We start from the raw sequence: 21,273 nt of genomic DNA, 5'->3' as shown, positions 1-21,273 counted from the left end.
AAGCCAATTATTTCTGGTGTATGTGTGGGATAGGTTAAGTACACCTTGTTGAAACTGATAGGTTAGTGGTGGGCGTGCTGCTTTGCAGTGTTGTATGTGTATGAATTGTAGGGTTGGAATGTGGAACAGGTGTTTGCCTGAACCTGACAGGCAAGACAGATGGAGTGACTGGCAGTTCCCTTCATCATTACACCAGGAGAGAGTGAAAGAGCAAGATAGACAGGGAGGAGTGCTAATGCGACCAGCTGAAAAGTTTTTTTTTTTCCTGGTTGGCAGGTTGCCATTCTGAGCATACAGTGGATTCAGAAAATATTTATCCTTGACTTTTTGCACAATTTATTGTGTTGCGGATATGATTTGAATGAGTAGAATTCATCAGCCTACACTTAATCTTTCATAATGAACTAGTAAATTTAAAAAAAAAACGCATCTTTTATTTAATAATTAGTTATTGTGTTTTTTTTTTTTTTTTTTTTTTTTTTTTTAGCTTTTAGCACTTATAGCTGCAACTCTTTGATATGCCTTGATAAGCTATGCTTCCCTGGATTTGGGCAGTTTAATCCATTCTTCATGGCAGATTCTCTCCAGCTCAGTCAACTTGGTTGTTAGGCGTCTGTGAACTGACATCTTCAGCTCTGTACTGATGTTTAAAGGCATTAAAGTCTGGGCTTTGGCTGGTCCACTCAAGAACAATCAGAGATTTGTGCCAAAGCCACTCTAGTGTTGTTTTGGATGTATGTTTTAGCCTGTTACCTGTGTCTGAGTTTGTTTGCTGTCTGGGGGAAATGTTTTTAAGGATGCTTCTGTATTTGGCGGAAATTATCCTTCCTTTAATTCTAAGCACCCACGTCAAACAAAGCGGGGACGACCCTGAAAAGACGTTAGCTAGACGACAGCATGTATTTCTTCTAAATTTCAAATATGCAAGGTACCCATGCCTTTGTCACTAATATGCTTCATAACTTGAATTTGTAGATGCAATGTTGATTAAGCTCATGAGATTATATTTAGGCTTATATAGGCTTGTTGATTTTCGATGCAGTACTCTTTTGCACACAGATATTTCTCTAGATTTTCTGAATCTCTTAATAATACCATGGATTGTAGATGGTGAAATCACTTAAATGGAGGCCAGAGCACTGAAGTTCCTCCATACCTTCAAAAACCTTGCTTTGTGCACAAGTCACAAGTTAAAGTCTGAGCTTTGGCTGGTCAACTCAAGAATAGTCAGAGACTTCTGCCAAAGCCACTCTAGTGTTGTTTTGGATGTACAGTGTATCACAAAAGTGAGTACACCCCTCACATTTCTGCAAATATTTCATTATATCTTTTCATGGGACAACACTATAGACATGAAACTTGGATATAACTTAGAGTAGTCAGTGTACAGCTTGTATAGCAGTGTAGATTTACTGTCTTCTGAAAATAACTCAACACACAGCCATTAATGTCTAAATAGCTGGCAACATAAGTGAGTACACCCCACAGTGAACATGTCCAAATTGTGCCCAAATGTGTCGTTGTCCCTCCCTGGTGTCATGTGTCAAGGTCCCAGGTGTGAATGGGGAGCAGGGCTGTTAAATTTGGTGTTTTGGGTACAATTCTCTCATACTGGCCACTGGATATTCAACATGGCACCTCATGGCAAAGAACTCTCTGAGGATGTGAGAAATAGAATTGTTGCTCTCCACAAAGATGGCCTGGGCTATAAGAAGATTGCTAACACCCTGAAACTGAGCTACAGCATGGTGGCCAAGGTCATACAGCGGTTTTCCAGGACAGGTTCCACTCGGAACAGGCTTCGCCAGGGTCGACCAAAGAAGTTGAGTCCACGTGTTCGGCGTCATATCCAGAGGTTGGCTTTAAAAAATAGACACATGAGTGCTGCCAGCATTGCTGCAGAGGTTGAAGATGTGGGAGGTCAGCCTGTCAGTGCTCAGACCATACGCCGCACACTGCATCAACTCGGTCTGCATGGTCGTCATCCCAGAAGGAAGCTGACGCACAAGAAAGCCAGCAAACAGTTTGCTGAAGACAAGCAGTCCAAGAACATGGATTACTGGAATGCCCTGTGGTCTGACGAAACCAAGATAAACTTGTTTGGCTCAGATGGTGTCCAGCATGTGTGGCGGTGCCCTGGTGAGAAGTACCAAGACATCTGTATCTTGCCTACAGTCAAGCATGGTGGTGGTAGCATCATGGTCTTGGGCTGCATGAGTGTTGCAGGCACTGGGGAACTGCAGTTAATTGAGGGAAACATGAATTCCAACATGTACTGTGACATTCTGAAACAGAGCATGATCCCCTCCCTTCGAAAACTGGGCCTCATGGCAGTTTTCCAACAGGATAACGACCCCAAACACAACCTCCAAGATGACAACTGCCTTGCTGAGGAAGCTGAAGGTAAAGGTGATGGACTAAACCCAATTGAGCACCTGTGGCGCATTCTCAAGTGGAAGGTGGAGGAGTTCAAGGTGTCTAACATCCACCAGCTCCGTGGTGTCATCATGGAGGAGTGGAAGAGGATTCCAGTAGCAACCTGTGCAGCTCTGGTGAATTCCATGCCCAGGAGGGTTAAGGCAGTGCTGGATAATAATGGTGGTCACACAAAATATTGACACTTTGGGCACAATTTGGACATGTTCACTGTGGGGTGTACTCACTTATGTTGCCAGCCATTTAGACATTAATGGCTGTGTGTTGAGTTATTTTCAGAAGACAGTAAATCTACACTGCTATACAAGTTGTACACTGACTACTCTAAGTTATATCCAAGTTTCATGTCTATAGTGTTGTCCCATGAAAAGATATAATGAAATATTTGCAGAAATGTGAGGGGTGTACTTACTTTTGTGATACACTGTATGTTTTAGCCTGTTACCTGTGTCTGAGTTTGTGTACAGTCTGGGGGAAGTGTTTTTAAGGATGCTTCTGTATTTGGCTGCAATTATCCTTCCTTTAATTCTAAACGCAAGTCAAACAAGCGGGGAGAACCCTGAAAAGACGTTAACTAGATGACGGCATATATTTCTTCTAAATTTCAAATGTACCACTCAACAAATATGCAAGGTACCCATGCCTTTGCCACTAACATGCTTCATACCCTGAGGTCTTAACTTGCATTTGTAGATGCAATGTTGACTAAGCTCATGAGGTTATGTTCAGGCTTACAGTGTATCACAAAAGTGAGTACACCCCTCACATTTCTGCAGATATTTAAGTATATCTTTTCATGGGACAACACTGACAAAATGACACTTTGACACAATGAAAAGTAGTCTGTGTGAAGCTTATATAACAGTGTAAATTTATTCTTCCCTCAAAATAACTCAATATACAGCCATTAATGTCTAAACCACCGGCAACAAAAGTGAGTACACCCCTTAGTGAAAGTTCCTGAAGTGTCAATATTTTGTGTGGCCACCATTATTTCCCAGAACTGCCTTAACTCTCCTGGGCATGGAGTTTACCAGAGCTTCACAGGTTGCCACTGGAATGCTTTTCCACTCCTCCATGACGACATCACGGAGCTGGCGGATATTCGAGACTTTGCGCTCCTCCACCTTCCGCTTGAGGATGCCCCAAAGATGTTCTATTGGGTTTAGGTCTGGAGACATGCTTGGCCAGTCCATCACCTTTACCCTCAGCCTCTTCAATAAAGCAGTGGTCGTCTTAGAGGTGTGTTTGGGGTCATTATCATGCTGGAACACTGCCCTGCGACCCAGTTTCCGGAGGGAGGGGATCATGCTCTGCTTCAGTATTTCACAGTACATATTGGAGTTCATGTGTCCCTCAATGAAATGTAACTCCCCAACACCTGCTGCACTCATGCAGCCCCAGACCATGGCATTCCCACCACCATGCTTGACTGTAGGCATGACACACTTATCTTTGTACTCCTCACCTGATTGCCGCCACACATGCTTGAGACCATCTGAACCAAACAAATTAATCTTGGTCTCATCAGACCATAGGACATGGTTCCAGTAATCCATGTCCTTTGTTGACATGTCTTCAGCAAACTGTTTGCAGGCTTTCTTGTGTAGAGACTTCAGAAGAGGCTTCCTTCTGGGGTGACAGCCATGCAGACCAATTTGATGTAGTGTGCGGCGTATGGTCTGAGCACTGACAGGCTGACCCCCCACCTTTTCAATCTCTGCAGCAATGCTGACAGCACTCCTGCGCCTATCTTTCAAAGACAGCAGTTGGATGTGATGCTGAGCACGTGCACTCAGCTTCTTTGGACGACCAACGCGAGGTCTGTTCTGAGTGGACCCTGCTCTTTTAAAACGCTGGATGATCTTGGCCACTGTGCTGCAGCTCAGTTTCAGGGTGTTGGCAATCTTCTTGTAGCCTTGGCCATCTTCATGTAGCGCAACAATTCGTCTTTTAAGATCCTCAGAGAGTTCTTTGCCATGAGGTGCCATGTTGGAACTTTCAGTGACCAGTATGAGAGAGTGTGAGAGCTGTACTACTAAATTGAACACACCTGCTCCCTATGCACACCTGAGACCTAGTAACACTAACAAATCACATGACATTTTGGAGGGAAAATGCTCAATTTGGACATTTAGGGGTGTAGTTTCTTAGGGGTGTACTCACTTTTGTTGCCGGTGGTTTAGACATTAATGGCTGTATATTGAGTTATTTTGAGGGAAGAATAAATTTACACTGTTATATAAGCTGCACACAGACTACTTTTCATTGTGTCAAAGTGTCATTTTGTCAGTGTTGTCCCACGAAAAGATATACTTAAATATCTGCAGAAATGTGAGGGGTGTACTCACTTTTGTGATACACTGTATATAGGCTTGTTGATTTTTGATGCAGTACTCTTTTACACACGGATATTTCTCTAGATTTTCTGAATCTGTTAATAATACTATGGATTGGAGCCGCTCAGGTGGCACAGCGGTAAAAAGACACGCTGCAACCAGAGCTGGATTCTGAGTACATCGTATTGAATCCAGCTCTTCCTCACCGGTTCGAGGCTGAGTGGCTGTATGAGCAACGATTGGCCGGTTGCTCAGTTGGGGGGCGGGACAAAGAACCGGATCTGGGTCTCTCTCTGTCAGGATGCGATTACGACCTCTGCCGGCTGATTAGAGGTGCCTGCACAGAGATGAGGAAGAGTGCCCTTAGGGTGTGTCTCTCCGCATGCAACGATAGGTGGCGCCACACTCATCAATGTGTGGGTGGCAAAAATGCATCCGGCTGCTGCTCATATTTCGGCGGGGATATGGGTTAGCTTCGATCTCCTCGGTCAGGGCAGGGTTCGGCATAGACAGAGAGGAAGCACGATGCAAATTGAACAATTGGATGCGCTAAAGGGGGAGGAAAAGGGGAAAAATAAAATAAAAAATAATACTATAAATTGTAGATGGTGATACTACTGAAGTGGAGGCCAGAGCACTAAAGTTACTCCATACCTTCAAAGACCTTGCTTTGTGCACAAGGGCACAGTCACAAGTTAAAGTCTGAGCTTTGGCTGTTTCACTCAAGAACAATCGAAGACTTTCACCGAAGCCACTAGTGCGAAGCTAGTGTGGTTTTGGATGCATGTTTTGGCCTGTTATCTGAGTTTGTGTACAGTCTGGGGAAAGTGTTATTAAGGATGCTTCTGTATTTGGCTGCAATTATCCTTGCGTTTTTTCTTACCATTCTCTCTGTCCCTTCCACTGGGAAGTACCATCATGTTTCGCCATGTGGTTGGTTTTGCTGCCTAAAAAGCTTAGATTTTTGTTTTTATAAGACTTGAATGTCTTTGTGACTTGAATGATCCAGGTGTGTGCCTTTTCCAAACTACGTCCAATCAAATAAAATTGCAACAAGTGGACTCCTATTGAGTTTTAGACACATCTTATGTATAATCAAAGCAAACAGGATGTGCCCCAATTTGGAGATCCACAGCAAAGGGTTTGAATGCTTTTGTGAATAAGAGATACTGTCTGTGGATGAATGCGTAGTTGTGTTGGTTTTTTGTGTTTCAGCCAGGGTGGCAGCTCCAGCCACCGCTAATCCTGCCAATTTGCACGGCGAATGTGACAATGAGCGAGAGAAACCTAAGCCATCTCTCAGCACCGAGCCAACACTCCAGTGCTTGACTGATAATGGAGAGAGGCTAATGATATTCTCCAGCTGCCTCCAAACACACACACACACACACCGCCAATCTTTTTCTCCCCGTCTCGTTTTTTTTCTCTCTTCTTGGTATCTCTTTTCTCATCTCTCCTTATCACCAGCGTTATCTCTCAGACTATCCATCTCTCTCCTGCTTTATTGCTTTCACAATTCCTCTCTCTTCGTCTCGCTGTCAAGGAACAGCCTACCGTATCTCCATCTCTTTCTCTTCCTATCCCTCGCACCCGCCCTCTCTCCATTCCGCCTGACTAATGTTGCCTCCGAACAGTCTCGCTCGGCTCTGCTTCCCGCCGCTGGTTTATTTACACCGCTGTTTAATAGCTCGGGGGAGTGCATGAGCTACGATGACACGCTACAATAAGTCTAAGCGCATACTTAACAAGCCCCTGAAAAGGAAAAAAAAAGCAGATAGAGAAAAAATATATAATTACTCCACATGATTTTTTTCCCTCTCCAGCATTGTAGATTGATTTTAAGGCAGCAATGATAATTAGACCTGTTGGTCTCGAAAGGTGTTGAGTTGCTCTGTTTACCCGGCCAATAAAATTCTGGTTCATTAGGAGTAATTAGTGCACTAATTAAGGCAGTTACGAGTGAAGTGTTCAGTGCAAAAGAGAGAGAAGAGAAAGCCATAAAGGCTCATCTGAAAAATCTACCACAGCTTTATCCTATTCAGGGTTGCAGTGGGTTCAATTTACAAGGCAAAAGGTAGGAAACATTCTGGACAAGCTGCCAGTCCATCACAGGGCAAACACACACACACACACACACTCAAGGCAATTTTTGTAGCACCAATTAACCTGACTGCATGTCTTTGGACTGTGTGGGGAAACCGGAGCACCTGGAGCAAACCCACACAGACACACAATAAGGACCCGCACCGTTCCACATGGTAATCAAACCCAGGACCTTTTTGTGGTAAGGCGACAGTGGTACCCACTGAGCCACTATGCCGCCCTTATTATTATTATTATTTAAGTAGAGAAATGTAATAACCGCTTAGTGGGTAGCACTGTCGCCTCACAGCAAGAAGGTCCTGGGTTCGATCCCGAGGCGGGGCAGTCCAGGTCCTTTCTGTGTGGAGTTTGCATGTTCTCCCCGTGTCTGTGTGGGTTTCCTCCTGGAGCTCCAGTTTCCTCCCACAGTCCAAAAACATGCAGTCAGGTTAATTGGAGACACTGAATTGCCCTGTGAGTGAACGGGTGTGTGTGTGTGTGTGTGTGTGTGTGTGCGTGCGTGCGTGCGTGCGTGTCTGCGTGTCTGCCCTGCGATGGACTGGTGTCTCGTCCAGGGTGTTGCTGTGTGCCTTGCGCCCATTGAAAAGCTGGGATAGGTCCCCCCCCGCGACCCTAATTGGATAAGCGGATAAGAAAATGAATGAATGAATGAATGAATGAATTTAATAATCTCTTGAAGTATTTTAAGCATGAAACATTAGTCAGAAAATTGATGTGCTGAAGTTGGACTAGAAGGTCTTTCTTGCAATCAACATTCCAATTCATACCAAAGGTGTACAGTGGAGTTCAGCACTTCATAGGTCACTGGCGTTCCTTCTCACCAAACTCATCGAATCGTGTGCTTATGGATTTTTTGTGGATCATGCTAAACCAGTGCAGGGCCTTCCCCAATCTTTTCTATTTGTTTTGACAACATTGAAATCATATCATTGGTTAAATGTAATTGATTTTCAAAACCCAGTAGCAATAGGCTTAGACAGCTGAACTCATTTATTAGGAGTTGTGTCCACCCACTTTTAGCCAATTAATGCAGATTGATGTAGGTATTAATTGGGTGGCACGGTGGTCTCCACATGTATTTCCTCCAGGTTCTTTGGCTTCCTCTCACCTCCTCCTCCTCCAATATGCAGATGGTGGATTGCCTGCTCTAAATGGTCCCTAGTGTAAGTAATTGATTGTATGTGCGTGATCCCCTGCAATGGACTGGTGCCATGGCTAGGGTGTATACCTACCTTAGTGTTTTCTTGTGGAAACAGACCCACATCGATAAAACTAGGATAAAGCGGTTCATGCAAATGAAAGAACTAAGATTTCATATCGAATAGCAGTCTATTGCGCTAGCCTGCTCAAACCCGCATCTCTGCTATCCCACCGGCCTGGCCTGGCTGGGTGCTCAACAGACACAGGTGGTGTGTTATAGGGAAGGAAGATTGCACAGGAAATCAAATTGATGTTAAACAATCTGGATTTTCTAGATTTAATTGTTATTTATTGGGACATGCAGGTGGCACTGCGGTCTATACAGGTTCGAATCTCAGCAGTGCTATCGGCCAGCCAAGCATCTCCACGGACATAATTGGTGAGGTCTTAGGGTCTAGAAGGGTAAACAAATTACAGGTCACTTGGCAACCACTAAATGTGCAATCACAGATTTTAAAAGGCTCCATATTATGGGGTACCATGCAGTGGAAAAGTGCTGTTGGTTATCGACCATTAGAATGTTCTAATCTTGGCTCTGCCACGCAGACACTGTTGGGCTCTTGAGCAAGGCCCTTATTGTTCTCGGCTACAGGAGCGCTCTACAATGGCTGACCCTGCGCTCTGACCCCAGCTTCCAAACTAGAATTTCGTTGTACTATACGTCTGTATATGTATATATGACAAATAAAGGCATTCTAATTAATATTCTATTCTATTCTACATAAACAATTATTTCAGCAGCTGGAACAGTGTATTATGTTTTTAATAATTGATACCTGATGATTGTGTATGGTATGTTATGGATAGTTCCTTTATACTAAATCTTGACCTAGACCAGTGAATGACTCTAATGTGAGGAGAGGAAGGAGTTGAATGATGATTGTTTGGTTCAATAGACATTACACTTTTTCGCTCTACCTTTAACACTGGCATTGACAGTTTTTTTCTGAGTTATCTGTGTGTGACTGTTAAGGAGTTTACAGACAAATCAATACATATCCGCTAGCAGATAAAATGAAGGTTGCTCAGCCGTCACCTTATGCACCGTGACCCAGTAATGCGAAGCGGATAAGCAAAGCTCCCGCTGTTTAATAGCCTGGGGGAGTCCATGAGCTACGCTTAAATGCTACAGTGACTCCAGGCGCAATCCTAACAAGCCGCTGAGCGAAGATGAAAAGCAGTGAGGAAAATCGGCGCCATCACAGTATTTAAATAGCTTAAAGACACTCGAGTTTGGATCAATAGGAATCAGGTTTTACAGTCATCGCCAGGAGTGGCTACAATCTTTTTCAAATAGAATGTAATAAGTGCTATAGAACTAATACAGCTCTGTATCCTCAGCTCTGATTAATCTTTGAAATGTCAACATGTTCAGTTCCTGCACTACAACCTGAATAAACATTTAAAATGAACAGTTTTAGCTGAGGAAAGATTAGAAGCTTTTGTTTCTATCTAGTGAATTAAAAAAGGAAAAAAAAGAAACGATGATTAAAGCATTATTATAAATGGGTGCTTAAGCATCATATTTTTAATCAAGGTTATAGTTTGTAAAAATAATATTTACTGCAATGACACTTTTTAAAGTGTTTTATAATACATACTACATTTCTGATTCTATTTATTTAATGACATACAGGTATTGTTGTGCGATAATACTTGTGTAATTCAATACTTGTGTACTTTAATACTTTTTAAGATCTGTCTGTCCGTGTATCTGGCTATCTATCTGTCTTTGTCTGTATGTCTGTCTATTTGACTATCTATCTGTCTGTCTGTCTATATGTTTCCATCTATATATGTCTATGTATTTCCATCTATCTGTCTGACTGTTTATCTATCTGTCTATCCATCTATCTATCTGTCTGACTGTCTGTCCGTCTATCTGTCTGTCTGTCCATCTATCTGTCTGTTTGTCTGTCTGTCTATCTATCTGTCTGCCTGTTTCTCTGTCTGTCTGTCTATCTGCCTGTCTGTATGTCTATCTATCTGTCTGACTGTCTATCTGCCTGTATGTCTGTCTGTCTATCTGTCTGTCTGTCTATTTGTCTGTCTGTCTGACTGCCTGTCTGTCTTTCTATCTATCTATCTGACTGTCTGTCTGTCTAGCTGTGTATCTATCTGTCTGTCTGTCTGTCTATCTTTCTATCTATCTATCTATTTGTCTATCTATCTATCTGTCTGTCCATCTATCTGTATGTCTATCTATCTGTCTGTCTGTCTGTTTATCCATCTATCTATCTGTCTTTCTATCTAATTAATTTTCTCCTTTTTTTCCTCCGGTCTAGTCATTTCTAGTCCCTGTTGCATATTGCAATTTTGTGCCATTTGCATCATCCTGTTATGGCTGCAAATTGTCAAGCGCCCTTTCCGACATGTGCATAGTAGTAGCCGGCCTCTTCTTGTTCACCGGCCAATGGTGAGGCCTCACACAGAGCTTTAAAGTGGACACTAATTTCCATAAGAGTCTCCTAACCACTCAGCCTGCAACTCAGCCAGTTGCAGAGATTGCAAGCGTATCGCAGCGGGGGAGAGGAGAAACCCCGTCCGACCTTCCCACCCTCAAACACAGCCATTTGTCATTTTATGATGCCCGGACTGGCTGGATTGTATCTCAAAAATACGGAACTCTGATCTCAGCGGTGGTGTGGTATTATAACAGGTCTAATGCGCAAGTTATCAGACACACCCAAGTATTTGAATAAAACTGTGTATTTGTGTGTTTTAGACGTATTCCTCACTACAAGAGGTGTTGGTGTCTTTTGGGAGGAGGACTCTGTGTTACCCGCTATATCGTCATTTCTCTCTGATCACAACTGCCATCAAGGACACGGCTCACATTTTCCAGGGTGGTGAGTTTTCTCATGCTATTCCCCTCTCTCTCTCACTCTTCCTTTCAGCAGCAGGGTTATGTCACAGTAATGACCTTGAGCGATTTTCAAACAGCATTAGGGTCAGGCCAAGGGTTGAGACCTTAACCTGACCCACTCTTCACACTGTGGAGTCTGCTTTTCTTCCCCCTTTCATTCTTTATTGTGGCACTAATAAGAACTGAGTGCTTTTCTATTCATGCAGAATTCACTGACTGGCAGCAAAGTGGTGGCAATAGAGTGAATGGAGTGAAACAATTATGTGATAATTTAAAAATTGTAAAAAAAATACTTTAACCACTGGGTTTATGTGCATTACAGTGACTTAAATAGTATTTACCCTGTCTGTACAGACTATTCTTTGTAAGTACAGTGTTTGAAACAGTTGTCTCTTTGCCAAGGTCTGGGGGGAGGGGGTTGAACACACACAGCACCAAAAGTATCACTTTATGCTGGGAAGATACACCGATCAGCCATAACATTAAAACCACCTCCTTGTTTCTACACTCACTGTCCATTTTATCAGCTCTACTTACCATATAGAAGCACTTTGTAGTTCTACAATTGCTGACTGTAGTCCATCTGTTTCTCTGCATGCTTTGTGCTGCCAAAACAACCCTGACTCGTTTAGACATGGACTCCACTAGACCCCTGAAGGTGTGCTGTGGTATCTGGCACCAAGATGTTAGCAGCAGATCCTTTAACTCCTGTAAGTTGCGAGGTGGGGCCTCCATGGATCGGACTTGTTTGTCCAGCACATCCCACAGATGCTCGATTGAATTGAGCTCTGGGGAATTTGGAGGCCAAGTCAACACCTCAAACTCGTTGTTGTGCTCTTCAAACCATTTTAGCTTTGTGGCAGGGTGCATTATCCTGCTGAAAGAGGCCACAGCCATCAAGGAATACCGTTTCCATGAAGGGGTGTACATGGTCTGCAACAATGCTTAGGTAGGTGGTACGTGTCAAAGTAATATCCACATGGATGGCAGGACCCAAGGTTTCCCAGCAGAACATTGCCCAAAGCATCACACTTCCTCTGCCAGCTTGCCTTCTTCCCATAGTGCATCCTGGTGCCATGTGTTCCCCGGGTAAGCGACGCACACACACCCGGCCATCCACATGATGTAAAACATACATACCGTTGACAGTCAGCATTTTATCAAATAAACCCTACATATCTGCCTATTAAATTTGTGTTGGAATGTGAACGTTAGATTAAAGAAGCCCGTCCTCTGCTGGCAGTAGCAAAAACCCCAGGTCAGCTCTTTATTCACATTGGGCCAAAGCAATTTAGGTGGTTTTTGGTGTTTCATGGAGTACATCTAACCATCAGGACAAATTTCAGGTCTTTTCTTTCCCTACCCTTCTCAAACTCAAAGAGACCACTGTTCCATTTTATTTGTACTTATAGACATTGTACTAGGGTTGCCTGTTTTGCCTATCTTTTAGCCAGTAAACGACGAAGCTTTAGGGTGATCGGGTGCTAAGGTACTATGTGGTCTACCACTGCAAAGCATCCACTTATAAATGCATAAGTTGAATTAATTCCCACTTTAGGCAATCACCAATTCTCTCATATTCATTTACAATCCCCTTACAGTTTCCAAATGTGTATTTTCTTTGTTTCTGCCAAAGTAACGGAACAGTAGCTTTGGGAACAAGTAGTTGTTTACACCCCAGTGAGATGAGTAATATTCTCAAACGGGCGCTTAAAAATCCTGCTGAGCGATGTGAAGATCTCACTGCTTCTGTCAGCGCTAGACAGAGAGAGAAAGCGAGCGTGAGAGTGACCGAGCGAGCCAGAGAGAATCTGAGAGAGTCGTCTTCACAGGAAGCTTCGGTTTGGCAGTGTACACACTCTTGACTTTGATATCTCTGTGGGAAGTGTAATCTTTAAATCAGAGTGTCTGGCTGAGAGACGGGGAAACGGAGACGTAAGGAAGGGAGGGGGCGATGGGAAGAGAGAGACGACACTGTGTAAATACATTTAGGCTGTGTGTGGTGAGCTTATCCGGAGCATTTTGCTTTTAATGCTTGTAAACGATGGCAATTAAAGGGCTTTTTAACTGCTGGATTAGTGGAGCCACGGTTCATTAGAAAGTGAGGACCTCGCCGCACTGGTACGGGCACGCTCATTAGCTCCACTTAATTCTTACCTAACTCTCGTCTGTATGCTGTTTTTTGGAGGGAAAATCCTCTTGGACTTAACATGACACCGGTAGTCTTTCCCCAGGAGGTATGTGTTATCTGATTTTTGTGTGTCAGAGGTTTGTTGCTGTTAAACTTCTAATACTCAGCACTATTCGGGTTATCATCAGGGATTATTTGTGCCAATGTGTCATCACATAGCTTATTTGTTTTATGCTATAACAGCGCCCAGACCCCCTCATTTGTTAGTTTGTTGGTTTATTGCTTGGCTCATTTGCATAACATGACTAAAAATACTTCTCCTGGTATGCTTTATTAAAAAATGTTTAATATCTGGTCTTGTTAACATAGCAGTGTAAAAACTGCACAGCCAAGCACTATTTTATTTAAACACACTAAATTTCTTGTAAAAACTGACTAATTTATCAGTGGCTCTCAAATAGCTTTGTACAATAATGCATTTCTTCTGGACACTGTCCTTTAATAACTAGGCTGTAACACATTTAGCCAGAAATGCAGTAACACAACCCGGACAGATCGCCAATCCATCACAGAGCATCGACCATCCCGTAACATGTCTGTATGTAGACACCCAGCCAGTCGATTTGAACCCTGTATCTCAAAGGTAGTGGGCTAGCATAATTACTGGTGCAACCAGAAGAAAACCAACAGGGCCGTCAGAGAAGGACCTAAGATATTCTTTTTATTAAGACATGTCAAATAACACACATACACTGATCAGCCATAACATTAAAACCACCTCCTTGTTTCTACACTCACTGTCCATTTTATCAGCTCCACTTACCACATAGAAGCACTTTGTAGTTCTACAATTACTGACCGTAGTCCATCTGTTTCTCTACATACTTTTTTAGCCTGCTTTCACCCTGTTCTTCAATGGTCAGGACCCCCACAGGACCACCACAGAGCAGGTATTATTTAGGTGGTGGATCATTCTCAGAACTGCAGTGACTGACATGGTGGCGGTGTGTTAGTGTGTATTGTGCTGGTATGAGGGTTTTTTAAATACTGTGTCCACTCTATCAGACACTCCTACCTAGTTGGTCCACCTTGTAGATGTAAAGTCAGAGACAATCGCTCATCTATTGCTGCTGTTTGAGTTGGTCATCTTCTAGACCTTCATCAGTGGTCACAGGACGCTACACACGGGGCGCTGTTGGCTGGATATATTTTTGGTTGGTGGACTATTCTCAGTCAAGCAGTGACAGTAAGGTATTTAAAAAAAGCGTTGCTGTGTCTGATCCACTCATACCAGCACAACACACTCTAACACACCACCACCATGTCAGTGGCACTGCTGTGCTGAGAATGATCCACCACCCAAATAATACTTGCTCTGTGGTGGTCCTGGGAGAGTTCTGACCATTGAAGAACAGAGTGAAGGCAGGCTAAAAAGGTATGTAGAGAAACAGATGGACTACAGTCAGTAATTGTATAACTACAAAATGCTTCTATATGGTAAGTGGAGCTGATAAAATGGAGAGTAAGCATAGATACAAGGAGGTGGTTTTAATGTTATGGCTGATCGGTGTATGCATATTTGCAGATACAATTTCTTCCGGATGAAGGAACAGGGAGAATAGAATGTAATGAACAACAATAAGATGTGCAATAGATATTTATAGAGGAACAACAAAGAAGAGCAAGAAAAACCCAAATAAATAAAATAAATAAACCTTAATTAGAAACAAGTAAAATACACTTTTTGCAATGAAGACCAGCAGGGTGAATACCTGTCTAGCATTGTAGTCATATGTAGCTTCTAATTGGCCATAAAGCAGGTATAGTTTAGGGCACAATGTGAACTGTATATTTAGAATTTCTTGTATAGCTATACGCACCTTTTCCCAAAAGCTTTGATTTTATCACAGGTCCAAAAGGAATGAATAAAAGTGCCTTTATGAGGCTGACACTTAAAACAATTCAGACCTCTCTGAAAATATCCTATGTAAACGCAATGGTACACTTGGGGTACAAATTTGAACAAATAGAAAGCCAGACATCTTCATTATTAACCTCCTGCAGGTCTGTTTTCCATATACCCCTAAGACTTACAAAAGAGGAATGACACTCATCAGATAACATGACAGAAACCTTTGAAATCGGACCTCTCAGGTCATGCTGCTTAGACAGAAAACACTTAATCTCTGTCACATCTAGTCGCACAATTCTGGCATCCAACTGAGCTTTAATGAAGTGTCTAATTCGAAGATATGTGAAAATGTCTGTCTTTGGCAACTTATACTTGTTTGAGAGCTCCAACAATGACATCATAACACCCTCTGAAAATAAACAAGAAATCTGTGAAATACCACGTCTACTCCAACTAGACAGCCGGCCTAAGATATTTTAAAAATATTATGTAATAATTAGGGCTGGCAATGATCCGATACTCGGTATCGGTCCGATATTGGCCCAAATGACTGGATCGGAAATCGGAAGGAAAAAAAAAAACGTGTAATCCGATCCGATACTCTTACTTAATGTAAATAACACTAAATGTAAATAAGGCTATTGTTTGTGTGTAAAGCAAATAACACACGAAGGTACGTTCCAACAGAGGGTTGTAAAATAACTCAATGTCCAAACATTCGAGTGGGGTTTCACACGAACGCTACTTTAATGTCACAAACGCTCAGTGCAAACACAGAATAACACAGCACAGCCTGAGACTATCATTTTCTAATCTCTTCCCTACACACTCGCTCCCTATGCCCTAGCATTGTACACTTAACATTCCTAAAGGGCCAGACAATATACAACCCCTGGCAAAAATTATGGAATCACCACTCTTGGAAGATGTTCTGTCAATTGTTTAATTTTGTAGAAAAAAAAAAAAATCACAGACATGCCACAAAACTATCATTTTTCAAAATGTCAACCTTCTGGCATTAAGAAACAATAAAAAAAAGAAACAAATATAATAGTTGTGGTCAGTCACAATTGCTTTTTTTAGATCAAGTAGAGGAAAAAAATATGGAATCACTCAAATCTGAGGAAAAAATTATGGAATCACTCTGTAATTTGCAGTTTAAAAACAAAACATCTGCAGCAGATTAGATTTGCTAATTATTCTTCAGTTTAAAAAGAGTGCTCACACCTCGGAGAGCTGTTGCACAAAGCAGATTGTCATGAATCATGGTTCCAACACAAGATATGTCAGTTGAAACAAATGAGAGGATTATAAAACTCCTTCAAGAAGATAAATCATTGTGGAATGTCGCAAAAGATGTTGGTTGTTCCCAGTAAGCTGTGTTTAAAATCTGGACCAAGTACAAACAAAATGGGAAGGTTGTAAAAGGGAAGCATACTGGTAGACCAAGTAAGACATCAAAGCATCAAGATAGAAAACAAAGCAATATGTCTTGAAAACAGAAAATGCACAACAAAACAAATGAGAAACAAGTGGCCGGAAAGTGGAGTCAATGTCTGTGACTGAACTGTAAGAAATCACCTAAAAGAAATGGGATTTACATACAGAAAAGCCAAACAAAAGCCACCATTAACACCTAAAAAGAAAAGAACAAGGTTAAAGTAGGCTAAAGAAAAGCAATCGTGGACTGTGGGTGACTGGATAAAAGTGATCTTCAGTGATGAATCGCGAATCTGCATTGGGCAAGGCGATGATGCTGGAACTTTTGTTTGGTGTCTGTCCAATGAAAATTATGAAGATAACTGCCTAAAGAAAACATGTTAATTTCCACAGTTGTTGATGATATGGGCCTGCATGTCGGGTAAAGGCACAGGGGAGATGGTCTTTAATAAATGCCAAAGTCCACATTGAAATTTTGGACGCTTTTCTTATTCCATCAGTTGAAAGGATGTTTGGTGATGATGACTTCATTTTTCAAGATGATAATGCATCTTGCCATAGGGCAAAGGACGTGAAAACTTTCCTTCAAGAAAACATATAATGTCAATGGCATGGCCTGCAAATAGTCCGGATCTCAATCCATTTGAAAATCTCTGGTGGAAATTGAAGAAAATGGTCAATGACAAGGTTCCAACCTGCAAAGCTGATCTGGCAACAGCAAGAGACAGTTGAAGGCAGATTGATGAAGAATACTGTTTGTCATTAGTTAACTCCATGCCTCATAGAGTTTAAACCATTATAAAAGCCAGAGGTGGTGCAACAAAGTAATAATGGTGCAGTGTTTTCTAATGATTCCATAATTTTTTCCTCAGATTTGAGTGATTCCATATTTTTTTCCTCTACTTGATCTAAAAAAAAAGCAATTGTGACTGACCACAACTATTATATTTGTTTCTTTTTTTATTGTTTCTTAATGCCAGAGGGTTGACAGTTTGAGAAATGATAGTTTTGTGGCATGTCTGTGATTTCTTTTTTTTCTACAAAATTAAACAATTGAAAGAACATCTTCCAAGAGTGGTGATTCCATAATTTTTGCCAGGGGTTGTATATGTAATTCACATTACATGACAAGTGTTGTTTATTGCCCCTCATCTTGTCCTGGCTTGGAGATCTCTCACATTCTCAACTCTCAATTAATCCATTAGTGTAATGAAATATAACAAACTGCACCGTTACCCGTTTAGCCACAGATGTCCTCTTCAAAATCCAGGAGGGTTTTTAATAAGTGCGCTTTGGTTTTTAATCATCTAAAAACGTGATGGAACTTTAACGAAAAAAACTCAACTCTGCGTCAATTGTAGACACTTTTGTTGAACAAGCCAGAAATGCTGCTAAATGTTCTGTGTGTAAAAGTAAAAAATAACAACAGCAGTTTTGCAGAAGTGTGATGTTGTAGGTTCTGTATTTATTCCTTTAGAATATTTGTTTCACAGTCTAAGCATTGTTATTTAGATAGCTAGTTTAACCATGGTGCATTGAGACATGTTTTATTACTGCTTAGTTGTTTGAGAGGAGAAATGGCGGTATCGGATTGGTATCAGTATTGGCAGATACTCAATTTGCAGTATCGGTAAAAGAACGGTCATAAAAAAGTGGTATCGAGCCAGCTCTAGTAATAATATAAGTGATCAGTTTTAATTTTATATTATTTACTCATAATTTGACAATCAACATTTAAACAAATACAAATCTAAGCAAATAAATTCTACATACATGCCTAATAAATTTGTGTTGGAAAGTAAACAGTGAGATTTAAGAAGCCTGCTGGCAGTAGCGAAAACGTCAGGTCAGCTGTTCATTCTAAGAGGGCATTTTAAGAGGGCAGAGGTTTAAGAGTCACAGTTCACTACTGATATTATGGAGCTAGTCATTAGCTGTTACGAGAAAACCATCACTGGCTAAAACACACACTTTACAAAAGTTGCCCAATAAATCTGCTGAAATTAAAAACAGACTTTACCCACAGGCTTTCTACAACATCCTGTTAAATGCTGGAGAAGCAAAACAATGTCTTTTATTTCCATAAACAAGCTTGCTGTCTGTTTTTTTACAAGGTCGATTGCACTGTTGTGGATAACAGCATCATGCTGAGCTTCAATTCAAGTCCTTCTGTTATATTACCAAAATGGCCAAAAGCATGTCAACACCAGACCATAAGCTGGTTGGATGTTACATTAAAAAACATAGGCATTAATATGAAGTCTGGACAGTTTTTCATCTATAACAGGCTCCACTGTTCTAAAAAGGCCTTTCAAATTTAGAGTGTGTCTGTAGGAGTTTGTGCACATTAAGTTAAAAGAGCATTTGTGAGGTGTGTTATTGGACGAAATGGCTAGGTTTGCAATCGGCATTACAGTTTATCCCAAAGATGTTCGGTGGGGTTGAGGTCAAGGCTTTGTGCAGGTTTTTAGCAACAACTGATTAAGTAATTATAAAATATGTAAAGAACTACTGGATTTTAGCTTTAGCTAATAGGAGTGTTTAAGAATCTGCAATATCGGCGCCTAGGTGGCGCAGTGGGATATTCCAATAGCCCCCCAGCGCTGGGATTCTGATCTCCCCGAGTTTGAATATCAGCTCTGCTACCGGTGGACGCCTGCCTGCAGCAGACAAAATAGGCCACTAAAGTCTGCTGGGTGGGAAAAGACCAGACTTAAAAGGGGCGGGGTTTTCAACACTGTGTAAAGATTTTGGTTAGTAGCCCGAGGCGCCTGTACAGAGGTGGAGGTCGGTGTGTGACTAGCCTTACGTGCAAATCCACCAAAGTATTGGCAAATAAGAGGGGGTCGTAGACTGTCAGGAAAATATACCCCCCTTTGATACAATCTGGGTCTCCAGCAGCGGAGGACTAAGTGGATATGCTTAATTGGGAGAAAGGGGAAGAAAATGTGTAAATAAAATAGCAAGAAAATCCACAATATGAAGAAGACTGGGCAAAAATAGGATGTATAAAAGGGTAGAAAGGAGAAAACCACTGCGAACCAAGAGGAACCAAGAGGAGTCTAGCTGCATCAGACACTAGAAAATGATCAATAAACCTCATGCTTCATCAGAAAATTCTAAAGAAGAATGTAAGGTCATCTGTCCATAAGATGAACCTGTGGCATTATTGGTTTATGCAGCAGGACAGTCATTTAGAATACAAATGCACATCTGAATTGCTGAGAATAAAAAGAAATCGAGAGTTTCAAGTTTTAAGAGCAGAGAAAGCATGTTTTTCTACAATCTGGCAGCCTGGGATGTGGGATCTTCCAGGTCCTGTATGTTCTAACTTTGGGCATTTGGACTCAATCTTTATTGAAGAAAACCCACCAAACAGACAAGTTCAAATAAAATATTAATTAAAAAAAACAGACCCCTCAATGGAACCTACAGTAAAGTATGTTGGGGGTTGTCTTTCAGATGTTGGTGAATGAGTTTGTTGCACATGCTAAGCTTAGGCAAATTAGGGTATCATTGATGTCTGCAACTGTCATTGTTCTTACTACGTTCCACACAGTGTGTAGCCTATTAGATCTTTCGTTAGTAATTACAAACCCATGTTACAGTGTCGTTTCTCGTTCTGATGTGTGTAATCATCCAGCATCATGACAGCAGCATTAGCATCATGCTCTCTTCTGATGAACCGCACCAACCATACTAACAGTTTCCGTCTCTGTTTCTGGTAAAACACGGGTTGCTTCATTACGCTGGAACACCTGGATAATTAAATTCCCAGGGAAAGCAGATTAGACACGTGTGCTAGTGTGTGTGCTCACCGGTGTGAGACGCTTCATTAAAACAGCTTTGAAAGCAAACAGTCGTAGATATCAGGAAGACAAATACACTGAAGGTGGGGGGTAAGGGTGTTTAGGAAATAAAGTCTAGGGTAAATATTTAACCAGCCCTTGAGTAGCGTGTTTGGTATTCTGCAGAACATTCTTCCTAAGACTTGAGGATTTAAGGGTTTTATTGGCAGAGTTTATTAAATATTTTCAATTCTGTCCATGAAAGAAAACTCAGCAATAAAAAACCTGTGCAGGTTTAGGTATGTGAAAGGAAAAGCAATATAAGGCACAATAATTTTTTTTTATTTACAACCCCAAATCAGAAAAAGTTGGGACAGCATGGAAAATGCAAATAATAATAAAAACGCAGAGTTTCTTACATTTACTTTGACTTTTACTTGATTGCAGACAGGATTAACCTAAGATATTTCATGTTTTATCTCCTCAACTTCATTTCATTCATTAATAAACATCCATTCCTGTATTTCAGGCCTGTAACACATTCCAAAAAAAGTTGGGACAGTAAAGCATTTACCACTTTGTAATGTTGCCATTCCTTTTCACCACACTTAAAAGACGTTTTGGCACTGAGGAGACCAAGTGATTTAGTGTTTCAGCTTTTATTTTGTCTCATTCTTCCTGCAAACACGTCTTAAGATGTGCAACAGTACAGAGTTGTCATTGTCGCATTTTCCGTATCTAAATTGTCCACACATTCTCTATTGGGAACAGGTCAGGACTGCAGGCAGGCCAGCCCAGTACTCGTACCCTCTTCTTGTGCAGCATGTGGTTTTGCATTGTCATGTTAAGCTTTTTTTTACGCTAAGCACTTTAGACTCTCTCAGAAAAGCTAATTCTCACAATTTCTTAGATCTCTGAGGTATAACACAAGTTTAAAAGTGAAACAGGAGGAAAATCCAGCTAAACACAGATACGTGGATGCTTTCAGAGTGAATTTGACGATTATTCCACACAAATGCAGATTCGTTGCACACACTGAGTTCAAGGGTACAAATTTC

General features: G+C 41.5%; 1 protein-coding gene across 1 annotated transcript in view; it reads left to right on the top strand.

Moving 5' to 3' along the window:
• Positions 1-21,273, top strand: part of shq1 (SHQ1, H/ACA ribonucleoprotein assembly factor) — a 108,832-nt gene that overhangs the window by 57,445 nt on the left and 30,114 nt on the right. The window contains exon 9 of the mRNA XM_062996718.1: positions 10,804-10,927. Coding sequence (XP_062852788.1) covers positions 10,804-10,927 — 124 coding nt within the window. The remainder of the gene's footprint in view (positions 1-10,803; positions 10,928-21,273) is intronic.

The sequence above is a fragment of the Trichomycterus rosablanca genome, chromosome 6 (genome assembly GCF_030014385.1).
Source record: "Trichomycterus rosablanca isolate fTriRos1 chromosome 6, fTriRos1.hap1, whole genome shotgun sequence".
In the NCBI taxonomy this organism is placed as follows: domain Eukaryota; kingdom Metazoa; phylum Chordata; class Actinopteri; order Siluriformes; family Trichomycteridae; genus Trichomycterus; species Trichomycterus rosablanca.
The sequence above is the reverse complement of the archived record's forward strand: the minus strand, read 5'-3'. Positions and strand labels throughout refer to the sequence as shown.